Genomic DNA, 13,274 nt, shown 5'->3' with positions numbered 1-13,274 from the left:
ATAACAGTTAAACCATGTATCTATTTGCATCCACTGCATTAAACTTCACTTGCAAGCCCATGTTGGTGGTGATTGCTGCTCTTGTGTTGTCATCAGCTCATTAAATCACCAGTCCAACACCCTCTGGAGCCAAGAGGGTTTTTAAGCTCATGTTATTGGATCGTCAGGCCTTGAATGCTGCCACAAAAAACAATGCACATGATTGGCTGCGGCTGTGTTCTCGCTGTGTGGGCCTGTGGTGCAGTGGCATTACGAGACTGAACAGCTCTGCTGACGAGCGCATCTGTCCGTCCGTCTGTTTGTCCACAGAGGGACAGTGAGAACCTGAGCGTGGAGCTCAGCTGTGGAGCTTGCATGGTTTCAGCTCTGTGGTGTGACACGTGTGATGGATTGTGGCTTTTGCATGCTGCATTAAAGTGCGACACAGCTCTCCACAGGAAGTGATGAAAGATAAATGACGACCCAAATTTAATGCAGCAGGAGCACGGGTCCAGGGGGGAAGTGTGTGTGTCTGTGTTCTTATTTGTGTATCTTTGTGAGGGCCAATACTTTTTTTTTTTAAACAAACCATAGGGAGTGCTGTGTGTGTTTTGGAGGATTATGAAAACCGGGTTTTACTTCCCTCACTGGACAACATCTGGACAACAGCATTACTTCCTGTTTTTTTTGCAGTTTTTGGTCAGTTTTTGTGTCAGTGATATGTTTCAGTTGACATTTGTGTTACATAGATCTATATTGTGACAGCTATTTATTTATTTATTATCTAGAGTGTTTTCTCAGTGTCTTGCTCAGACAGGTTGAATCACTCTGTGAATGCTTCATACATACATGCTGCTGCTGCTGCTGCTGCTGCTGCTGCTGCTGCTGCTGCTGCAGCACTGCAGTGACTGTAACTGCTTCATATTCCTTTAACACAGCTTTGCTTTGATGATATAAACTTTCAGGTTACTTGGGCTGTTTTTTTTCATTCTTCTATGAATCACAGTGGAAAACAACCAGACCTGGCAAAGACTTGATGACAACAGTGCAGCAGTTTGACATTAGCTATGTTTACATTTTTCTTCATTTCGAAAATATTCCTTCCTTTTGGAATTTGCAAGTTGTTTACATGGATGCAAATGAGATGATCTGATTGTGGTGTGTGTACGTGTGCGTGCATGTCAGGAAGCAGAAAAAGAAGCTTCACGTCTGCTGCTCTGTCGTCCACTCGTCCCCTCATTGTCCACTACATGTCTCATTTTCCTCCTTTTTTGCATCTGTGACTTGTGTCTATTATTCTTTTTTTTGGGATGGAAATACAGGTCCACACAGTGGCAAGGTTGCTGCTTCGCATCCTGAGCCTTTCCACATGTTCTCCCATGTGTGCGTGGGTTTCCTCCCACAGTCCAAAAACATGCAGAGATTAACAGGACACTCTAAATTGACTGTAGATGAATGGTTGTTTGTATCTTTATGCCTTTTGCTCTATGTCAGCTTGGATTGGCACCAGCAGCCCCGCAACGCTCATGTGGAGGATAAAGCAATGGATGGATGGAATTTAAATACAGTGTGTTCTTCAAACACATCATCAGTTCAATAGTCACGTTTACATGGATCAGACACGTGATAGGACTAAAGCAGAAATCCATGGTTGGATCGACTGTTTATATGTTATACACACACACACACACACACACACACACACACACACACACACACACTGGTGTGAAGACAAGAAATGCTCAATTTGCTTTACAGGATCTTTAATTTCACTATAAGAGACTAAATTATGTCTGCATACGTATGTTTATCGGTATCAGTTATCGGCCCAAGCACTCTCGATATATCGGCATATCGGATAAGGGCAAAAAGTCCAATATCGTTTGACCATAGTGTATTTGACTAATTTATTCCACATAATAAATATGGTGATCATCAATGAAACAGCCTTTAAAACCAGTAAAAGTCCTCACAGATACCTTAACCATATAGATACCTAAATCTATGACGATATATAGTGCACAGCCCTAAGCGATTTGGCTGCAGCACAACAAAAACATATCTCTAATAACTCAACTGGTTGACGCAAGCTCTGAGACATTTCATTGTTGAAGTTATGATCACGGGTATTATTACAGGTTTGGGGATGAGCAGGCCTGATAGTGATCTATTCCAGATCCTCTGTTTCAGAGTGACACTGACTTTGATGTTCATCATGACAGACAGATGGGTCTGTCCCTCCTCTGGTGTTGAAACAGGAGGAAATGACGTGCTACCCAGTTGATTGATTAGTCTCTCGTATCACAGCCGTCTGTAAAGTTCTGCATCTATGATCTGCCTGTGAAGGCGTCGCTGAGTTTGTTACTTAATAACGTGCGCTGCTGTGAAATAATGATGAGTGTGTGTTGACATCTCATTGTTACTTCTCAGCTTTTCTGCTTTCCACAGTCTTGAGTCTTGATAGCAGCATTGTAAGGTGATAGCTGTGATGTGTCTCAACACGGTCCACACAAAGATTTTCTTTCTGCCACCTGCTGGCTGAACAAGGAACTGCAGTCTGTAAAAATGCATTAAAATACATCATTGTGTTGCACTTTTCAGACCTCATCATCAGCTGCACATTCACAGTTTAGCTCAGACATGTTCACATTTATTATTAGTATCAATATCTCCTCTTACAGGACAATATATATGAGTATATGATCTCACAAAGGCAGCTTTGAAAAGCTCAGTTAAAGTTGTTGTAAGTTAAGTTTTAAACCTTATTAGAAAAACCTTCATATTAAAGTGAACTGTTACAGTCTCACCATGCAGTTCAATGAGGATGAGAGCAGTCACACTGTAGCTGTTTTGTTGAAGAATACTGAGTCACATTTAAGAGTTCCAGTACCTGACGGCACAGCCAGAGACAGCTGTGCAGCTGCTCAGCGACATCTGCAACAGGGAACCGTGGATTGCTTCGCCTCGGAGCTTGAACGGTATAAACAGACCCCAAATCAAACCAGATGATTTCTATAGAGGCCGTTTGTTTGTCCTGCTTCCTGATTATGGGATCAGCTGGTCTGGCCCCTTACCATCAGCCTGGTGGAACAGGGAGATCGGGTAAATGTTTTAAGATGGAGGGAAACTGGCTCTTCTGATTTGTACATTTTGGTGTTGGCCATAGACACACCCATATAGATCAACCTCGACATAAAACTATTATAAAGTAATGAATCACAACTTAAAGTGTATAGAGATTTCTTATTTGCATCACTGGGCCCCGTGACTATATAGTTTAGGTGTAAAATGATCCTCTGACTCTGGAACCACGGAGCTGTGACTGTAGGAGACATTAGTTTCATGTGTTAATGTGATGATTGGCCATTCATTAAAGGCTCGCTGCGGCTCATTTACTCCAACCTCAGTTAATGGATGCAGGTTTCTCTGGGTTCTATTGTCTGTGTGTGTGTGTGTGTGTGTGTGTGTGTGTGTGTGTGTGTGTGTGTGTGTGTGTGTGTGTGTGTGTGTGTGTGTGTGTGTGTGTGTGTGTGTGTGTGTGTGTGTGTGTGTGTGTGTGTGTGTGTGTGTGTGTGTGTGTGTGTGTGTGTGTAAAATTGTGGAAGTGGTGGCTTTTAGTAATGAAAGCTGCAGCCATCTGGGAGCTGTGTGTGTGTTTGTGTGGGCTGTCTGTTTCTGGAAAAGTCTTGTCAAAGGCCTGTCCACCAGCAGGAGAGGGGGAAAAAGATACGAGTTGACCAAAACCTTGTTTCCATGGCAATGGCAGTGGTTTCCAAAATGGTTTGGACCAGAAATCCCACATACAGTTTGGTGTGTGTGTGTGTGTTGGCTGTATTTTCTCCTGAGTGTCTCCCTGGAAAACTTATTGAGGAAGTCCAAAGGAACATTTCCTTTATTACCCTGACTAACTACATCATAGCTCTGCAGATGATTGTTGGCTCCGTGTTGTTTGGAGGAAAAGCTGCTCTGGCTGAAGTGTGGGGATAATGACAGGCAGAGGGAGGGATGGCATCAGCTCGCTGAGTGCCTCGCACTGCTGCTAACTGCAAACTGTTCAAAACAGGTGGGTGGGTGGGTGTGTACGTGTGCGGCTTTTACTGTCTGTGTTTTTGTGGGCTTGGCATGTGTGTGTCTGTGTGTGCTGTGGCCATGTGAGGAGGAGATGTGGTGTCAGTGAGTGGTTAGTGTTGTGTTTTATGACTTTGTGTTGGCTCACACAGTCTCTCTGCACTTCCTGTGATAGTATTCTGCTGTTTAGAAACAAAGTAACGTTTGATTTTATTCTGTCAGGACTCTTTGTGATGCCGTTCAGCTTTGGTATTAATATCCAACCTTATCAGACCTAGGTGGACAAGTTCAGGTCCTGGCTTCAATGATGGTTTACCTATTTTTGATGTAATCTGCTCTTTAGATGACACATTTGTCAATTCAGTCATTCGCTGTCTACCGCTTTATCCTCCATATGAGGGTTGCAGGGGAGCTGGAGCCAATCCCAGCTGACAGTGTGGTGAAAGGCGGAGCCACACCCTGGACAGGTCGCCAGTTCATCAAAGCATATGTTGATTTCTTTGTAGCCACCATCTCGTCACAATGTTAACACGGATTAGCACATGGTTTCTTTTGTCTCAGCGGTGCTGCTGAAGTGAGTGCTGCACCCCACTGCTGGGCCTTGGGCAAGTGAAAAACAGTTTGGGAAAAATGAACTGTTCAGTGATTTGAAATTAAAATTCTATCTCGATAATCCATCATGATATTGCAAATTCATAATAGTCAGGGTGATATTGCACACCATTTTGTTTTGATATATATAGTTCACAAAAATGAATCTATAAATATAAAAAAACAAAAACAGACCAGAATAATTAAATTGATAATAACATAAAGACAATTGTAATTAAAACACTGGACAAGCTTGTATAAATGTTGAATTAAATACATTTAATAATGTGATAAATATAGCCTAATGTATTATTGCATGATTGTTATGAAAATATTGTTTGGCTGCACGTGGCTCGCATGTTGGTCTGGTCTGGTCTGGTCTGGTCTCATCAGTCTTCTTCTTCTTATCTTTTTTTCAGAAGGAGTTTGCCATTCCTCCTCCTCTCCTCTTCAGGAAGCTGAGCAATCCCGACCTGTTGCCCGCAGCGACCATTGCCACCAAAACCAAACTGCACCGACAGCTGAGCCAGGATGAGAACCGGGCCCGACGCAGCAGCATGGCCATGACCGGTAACACATCCACGCACATGCGTATGTCACTGCTATATGCACAGGACTCAGGAATCATCACAGTATACAACCTTCTAAATAACAATAACTGTCTCCACAAAATATTGAGACATAAGTTCACTTATTTCACTCACATAATATTTTGATAAAACACACCCTGAGCTTCGTGCGGCGTAGAGCTGCAACTGACGATTGTTTTCACAATTGAGTAATTTGTCGATTGTTTTCTCATGAACCGAGTAATCGTTTGGTCCATAAAATGTCAGAAAAGTGTCGACCAGTGTTTTTTAGAACTTTAAATGTCTCTGTCTCTTCTCAAATGTCTTGTTTTTTCTGTAAAGCAAAACTTGGAACGTTGAATGATTTCTTTGTTAATATAAAACAAAGAAACCAGAAAAGGTTTTAACACTTTTAAGAAGCTGAAAAAAACATCGAAAACCAATGACAAGTTGATAATTAGTCTTTTAATATGTTAATCATTGATTTATTAATTGTCGCAGCCCTAGAACTGTGTCAAGTCAGGTCAATTCTACACAGTCATATGTCAAACAACAATAATTGTGTTGTGAATAAAAAAAGTGTAAAGAATAATCTCAGCTGTGCTTTATCACTCATATTTATTTAGACTGAAAAATTGCATGAAAGGCATAAATCCAAGAGGCTTCCTTCACCCATTTTAGACACTGTGATGTATAATTCATGTCTGGCTTAGCTGCATCAACAGCTGCTAAATCTTTGACCTCAGCGTGGTGTCGATGTGGGATTACTCACACCCTCAGTCGAGATGTGTGACTGCTTTATGACCTGAGCTCATCCCGTGATTTAGTAGATCTACAGCGACTCCTCGTATGTTCATAATCCTTTGCCAATCTGCCATGTCCATAATCTGTAAAGTGAAAATCCCACCAGTTGAACCAAGCAGAGGTCATGTGATAACATTAAGCCCCTGTGGAAAAGGCTCAGCAATGTGGAGTTAGTAATACAGTATATTCTTTGGTGTTTTTTGGGGGGTTAAATATGACAGCTGCAAAGGAAAAGTGGAGTCTGAGCCACATTTAAAATGTCATCCATTTAGTCAGCGTGGAGCCCCCATTAGATCTGATTTGATTCACTACACACATGTCCACAGATGCTTCTAGTCTAGAGTGTACCCAAAAAGGTGAGTTGAATTTCACTAGAGTTTTCCTCCACAGGTAAGCAGCTGTTGCCTCTGTCCAGCAGCCTGCACACAGGCGTGAGTCAACTCGCCTGGCAGGGAGCCTCTGGAGCCTCTGGAGGCTTTGGAGGCCAGGGAGCCATTGGTGGAGGAACTGCAGGAGGAGGAGAGGTCAACAACCTGGTCCGTATGAGGAGCCAGACCCTGGGACAGTCTGCTCCATCGCTCACTGGACTGGTCAGTTCACTAAATCTATGCCATTACATCCACACTCACTCGTTTGTGCAAGTCATTCCCTCCCAGATTCAAATTTGAGAATGTTAGGATGATCCCAGAACACTTCAGCTTTACTGGGTGAAAACTCAGTGTATTTGTCCGATCCTCTCTGGATGTACAGTATATGAAGGACATATAATTAGCCCCACATGTCGTCTTAATAACCAACACCTAGCTGTGTGCTTTGACAAAAATCAAATGGTGTAGAATTGTGTAAGCAACAGACTGTTATTCTGATAAGTGCTGAGTCACAGAGAGTGAATGGAAGAGTGAACCTCTGCCAGCTAAATGCAGACAGGCAGACTAAATATGACTCAGGCTTTTATTACACACACACACACACACACACACACAGACTGTAGTGTGTATTTGCTTAAGACTATTGTGGGTCAAAATGCGTCGCAGAGCAGACTCTGTATGAATGTGAAGATGCTGCTGCTGCTGCTGCTGCTGCTGCTGCTGCTGCTGCTGCTGCTGCTGCTGCTGCTGCTGCTGCAGTATGACGGCAGCTCGGTGCAGTGCATTTGTTTTTAATGTCTACTCTGACTCCTGCTGGCTGTTGAGGGGACTACAAACTGAATCCACCATGATAAACTAAACAGTGTTACAGTGTAATATTTCATAGTTTAATATTGTTAATCCTTTGGCATGTTGCCATTATTAATGAGACGTCCCCTGTCACTGTGCATGGGAAGGGATTTGTTTTATGTCGAGATGGACTGAGGCAACTGTTGCGTCGCACTACTGTAGTGAAGGGAGAGGGAAAGGCTTTTTATTCTTTCTGCAACTAACAATTACTGAACCAACAGCAGTAAAAGAGCTAAACCAATGTGCTGATTCAACCATACATACATGTGCTACATTCAAATCAACTTCTTCTAATTTTGAGCTAAACCGTTGCTATGCCAGGTGCATAGTTGTAAAGAGTGATGTTGCACATAGAAAGTGATTGGTTATATTATATTATATTATATTATATTATATTATATTATATTATATTAAATAAATATATATATATATATATATATATATATATATATATATATATATATATATATATACACGGTCAACTAACAGTCGATTTCTCCGGCAAGAGATGACTAAATTAATCTCCAACTATTTTCATAATGGATAATTGAGTGTGTTCTCTGATTTTTTTTAATGTGAATATTTTCTGATTTCTTTGCTCATATAGCAAATACATCTTTAAACCTGATGCGGTGCACATTCTGCCTACTGCAGCTTTAAGATGATGCTGACTGAGTATGTTTTGTATAATCCTGCTGAAAGGCAGACTGCGTCCGCCTCCGAATTGGAATCCCAATTAGTTTTATTTACTCCAGGTGATTAGAGCCGTGGCAGAACTCTCATTTTTAAACCCTGATCAGGTTCAGGATGAGTTTAGCAAACAAAAATAATCTGGATTATCTGACACATGAGTGTGATACAGTGTGTGTAACAGAAAGCCACCAGCAGATGGCAGCTGTGTTTAATGTAAAGACCTTCCCCTCACACTGCATGCTGTGAACTACAGTGACTACAGTGTGCTGTGAATGCAAGAAATGAACAATTATCATCAATCATTGTTGTCATTAATCTGATTATTTATTCCTTAAAAATTACATTGTCAATGTTTCCGGGCTCAGAAAATTTCTCTCCAACTTTGTTTCATTTATTGTCCACTGTTTTGTGTTAGGGATATTTTATTTAGTTTCACCTATTGTGGTCAATAGTGACTATTTTTCTGGCTGCTTTGAAATACGTCATTATTATTATTATTTTTATTATCATTATTATTATTATTATTATCATTATTATTTATATTATTGTTATTCTCCCTGTGGTTGAAGCAGCCAGCCCGGATTTAAAAGCAGATTTATTCAAGTGGAGAAAATGAAGGCTGGTTATTGTGTTTCTCATGGGCGATTTTGTTAATGTCTTCCTTTTTCTTCGCCCGCTCCCCCTCTCTCCTCTGTCCTGCTCATCCTATCACTCAGTAAACAGCAGTTGATGCACAGCTTATTCAAGCTCAGTGCTGTTGCTCAGGGTCACGGCTGTCAGAGTTTTTACATCACAGCCTTTAAAGCTTCATCTCATGCTTCAAATGGACTTCCATTAGGATTTAGGAAGAACACCTGAGCCCCGTCCCCACCACTCTCCTCTGCTTCTCCTCTCACCCTCTGTGCTACACTTTATAGAACACAGAAGATTATATTTGATAGAGGCAGATTGTATTTAGTGTGAAAATGTTTCTAATATTTCTAATATTTTAGCTCTAAATGTGAATGGTTTCTGGGCATTTTGCTCCCCAATGACAGTCAACTGAATATCTTTTGTGTTTGGAGATCATACCTAGAGGAAGGATGTTTTTTTGATGACTTGTTTATTGTGTTTAATATTTATTTTCTAGAAAATACAGTATACAATTTAACTGCAACGACATAAAATAGACATGGAAATGATGCTAAATGTAGAATGGAACGTTAACCAGTAATTGAAGTGAAAACCTTTTTTGTTATTATTTGTTATTATCAAGTGGTTGTTTTTTAACAGATGGAGAGAAAAATAATAATAATTGGCCAAATATATGGCCCAAAAAACAAACAAAAATGCCAAAATTATCAGCCAGTGACTGCCCTGATTTAAAGGCAAGCCAGCCTTACTTATAGACTTATAGTCTCCATAATAAGTGGGAAATTTGCTCTCATTCAGTGCAGTTAAAAAAAGGTTTGAACTTGTCAGAATGTTGTTGCCCAAACCACATTTTAGCTGTTAACTGTTATCAAAGAAAGTCATAAATCAAAAACGATGTTGAAATGTGGAGTCAAAATTATATCACTTGCATCAAATGTAGCCATGAGTAACTACACTATATATTAGAGATGTCAAAAAAATCTAGTCATGTAAAAATAACTTAACTTTAAATAGATTAATTATGTATTATTATAATAATAATAATAATACTAATATTAATAACATTGCTTCGGTTTTGATTTCAGTTCCATTTTAAAGGACCTGCACTGTTACAGCATAGTAGAAAACAAATGCTTCACTTACAAGTGAGCTAAGGTATGTCGTAACCTTTTTTCCGAGGATATTTGTGCACAAAAAATTAGCAAATTAGCCTCAAATTAGCAGCTAAAAAAACAAAAATGGATTTCTAATCGAATCATGACCCAAACCCTAACTGGCATGTTGCAAAAAGTGAATATATCGTGTGGCGTTACCATGTCATCACTTAATGTTCCTTTGGTGTTAAAAAGTGTCGTCGTCCACCCAGGATTGTTACCTGACAGCACAAGCTCTCTGTGCTTCTGTTAGTGAAGCGTCCGTCCGTGTGTGTGTGTGTGTGTCTGTGTCCAGATGGTGTTTACCTCTTGACTAATGAACAAGAGTCTGCTTGCTGCTGCTCCCCTACACTGCTTTTCTTTTAAGTGCATTATTTTGTCTGTGTTTTCCCCCAGTAAAACACTCCAGTATTGCCTGGTAACTCTAGCAAGTAGCAGGTGGTGTTTGTTTGTGTGTCTGCCTGCCTGGGCTTTTATGTTGACGGTAAAGTTGCTCATAAGTGAACCTGGGCATTTCCATGGTCACAGAATATTTAAAAAAAGAAAGATTCTTTTTTTGAGCATCATTCTCTGAATGGGTGAAAGTTGAAATACATTTTTTTATTATTATTTTATTTCATTAGTATGTGTTATGGGAATGAAAGGCTCTGCTGGAAGAAGAACACAGGGCTGAACATGAAAGTGGAGTGTTGCTGGGTTGAGGCGGCCTCTCTTTTTTGGCACCTTTTCATTGAACACAGTGAGTGAGAGAGTGAGTGAGTGAGAGTGTGCTGGAAGGGATTTGGAAACTGAATATATGAGAGATCACTCGTACATTCATGTGAAGCTCCTGTTGATCATTCATCGTCATCACGGTGTATGACTGAAGTTGACCCTCTGTCCTTTGTTTAATGGACCGATTCAGTTAAACCATGTTTTCTGTTTCCTTCTCGGGATGAAAGGATCAAGACCGGTCTGGTCAATATATGAATATTATATCTTTATAATAGCTCCGCTCCTCTAGTCTACACGCTGATAATAATAATAATAATAATAGATTTTATTTGTATTGCACTTTGTGTCCTTGGCCTAGACACTTAACCCCATGTTGCTCCTGACGGAGCGTGTGAATGTGTATAAAAGACGAGTGATGGGACGTGCACTGTATGAATGGGTGTGAATGGCAAAACTGTAATGTAAAAGCAGATTTGAGTCTCATAAAGACTTGAAAAGTGCTATATAAATCCAAACCCTAACCATTTATATGGTGACATGAGACAATATACTTTGTCTTTGATTTTGGATATCATCACATCATGATAAAGTAACTGTGGATAGATATATATATATATATATATATATATATATATATATATATATATAGAGAGAAATAGAAATTATTCACATGTCATCAAGTAAAAGTCCAGTAAAAAGCTTCCATGAAATATCTATTTGAAGATAAGCACTAAACTATTCTGCTTTTTCTAATTCATGTATTGCATCAAATCGTATCATTCCACATGAATTTAGATATAATCCTCCTTTAAAGGAGAGATGAACACATTTAATCTCCTCCCTGCCCTCCCCACAAACTGTAAGCAGAACATGGTATTCTGTTTATTTAACATACATGTTGTATATCGATAAATGTTCATGTCTCTAGTTTAACCTGTGTGCTGCTTTAATCAGACTGTGCTCTGCAGCAGGATGATGATGCATGCAAACACACAGAGGTTAATCAAGCTGTAGAACAGACACAGTGGTGTTCAGACTGAAGTACACAGTCTGTGTGCAGACGTCAGGCCTCAACCCCAGTGACCTCCTCCTCCTCCGCCTGCTCCTCCTTCTCCACCTCCTCCATGTCGCTGTGCTGGAACTGCAGGCTGACACAGCTGCCTCTTAAATATACATGAGAACATGTTGAATAATTTCTGCACCCTTACCTCAGCTCTGATGGAGACGATGACACATGGACGACTGGTTTTCTGACGTCTGAAGAGAACATTTATGCACTGATTACACAAATGTGATTGTTTTTTTTTATCTGCTCAAAAAACACAGCAGACTATTTCCACTTCCATATTAGTATAATTAGTTTAGCTATAAAAGTCAGGTGACTGATGATATTTATTCACTTCATCACTTTGTTAATTAAATATCACTAGTGCAGTGCCCGTGCAAAATCTGTTTTTAGTAGTTGTTGGTTTGGTGTGTTTGAGTGCTCATTGTTACTATTACACAGCAAAAGGTCAGAGGCGTGTAGGTGGGAGTGTGAGTGAATGGTGACCTGTCTAGGGTGTGACTTCCGCCCTGTGTTAGTTGGGATTGGCTCCAGTGATCCACAAGCTTCATGTGGACGATAAAGAGGTAGACAAAGGATGGATGGTTGAAGATATGGAACCAAAGCTGCTGGGTTGTCCCCGTTGTTCACTCTCATTCTCGGGTTCTCCTTTCTAATCTGGTTTGGTGCCTCAGTTTGACCTCTCGCTGTTTGCCTCAGCCTTGGAATTCCCTCTTGGTTTCATCGCATGCGCTAAACTACAGGTATTAGGAGTATTTTAGATACAAAATCCACCAAACGCGTAGGTTTCATTTAAACGTGAAATCTTTGGGAGCTAGAGCCAGGTGTGTCTTACCTGATGAAACAACAGATCAGTGTGAGTTATAACATACATCAGTTTATTTTTGAACACAGCCAGATTTTCTTAAGCACATGGTCAAGTGCAGTCGTGCCTCATATGTGCACACTGCTAAGCTTCTTCTGTCCTTCACGCTCAGATTAAGTTAGAGAATGTGTGTGTTCAATCCAATAATCTATGAAACAGAAGCAGGTTTTTTTTCCATATGGATGAGACTTTCTTGTATAATCCACTTAGCGTCTTGAAAAGGCTTCTCAAGATATGTCACCTTTAATGTGCCACAGCCAAGGCTTTTTTGCCTTTTCATGTTCTCTCCTTTTTGCACTTTTATCTATTTTTTTATTTCTAGTTCTTTGTGTCTCTGTATTTTTGCTGCCATCTTCCATTCTCAGTCAGACTGTGTCGTCCTCGCTGTGCTCTGTCTCTTTCTCTCTGCTCTCATCCCTTGATCCTCTATAAGGTGAGAGGAGTCACTCTGGTGTTGATAGAATAGAGAACGAGAGTGACAGGGGTTCAGGTGAGAGATTGAGGAGTGCACTCAGCTCCACATGACTGCAGTGTCCTTGTTTGAACTTGGACTCCGCAGTAGGAGAAAGAGATGTGGCGTCAGAGTCATTTTCAGTCATGAGCAACTTCACTATGATGGTATCTAAGAACAGAGAGTATCTCTTCATCAACCACTAAAACTGAGGAAATTTGAGAAGAACAGGACTCTGTATTGACTATTAATAATAACCTTGAATAGCTTAGTCCAAAACCCAAAGATATTCAATTTACAGCCATAGAAATTAAAAGAAAACAAACCATGGCATTTAAGAGGCTGAACTCACAAAATCAATCACTTGCTTTTATTTTATAAAAATGAGCAATCCATTAACAATTGTTGCAGCCCTAGTCATTTTCTTTTTACACTGTGAACATAATCCAGTATATACTAATGTTAAATAA

At 40.2% G+C, this 13,274-nt stretch overlaps 1 protein-coding gene across 10 annotated transcripts in view; it reads left to right on the top strand.

The window, feature by feature from the left end:
• Positions 1–13,274, top strand: part of mast2 (microtubule associated serine/threonine kinase 2) — a 135,982-nt gene that overhangs the window by 22,064 nt on the left and 100,644 nt on the right. For 7 of the 10 annotated variants that reach the window (XM_058637608.1, XM_058637622.1, XM_058637611.1 and 4 more), the window contains exons 2-3: positions 5,058–5,229; positions 6,402–6,601. In XM_058637608.1, the coding sequence (XP_058493591.1) occupies positions 5,058–5,229; positions 6,402–6,601 (372 nt within the window). The remainder of the gene's footprint in view (positions 1–5,057; positions 5,230–6,401; positions 6,602–13,274) is intronic. The other 3 variants (XM_058637621.1, XM_058637620.1, XM_058637610.1) reach the window with 1 other exon arrangement.

The sequence above is a fragment of the Solea solea genome, chromosome 9 (genome assembly GCF_958295425.1).
Source record: "Solea solea chromosome 9, fSolSol10.1, whole genome shotgun sequence".
NCBI classification, from domain to species: Eukaryota; Metazoa; Chordata; class Actinopteri; order Pleuronectiformes; family Soleidae; genus Solea; species Solea solea.
Note: the sequence above shows the minus strand (reverse complement) of the source record. Positions and strands in the feature narration are given on the sequence as shown.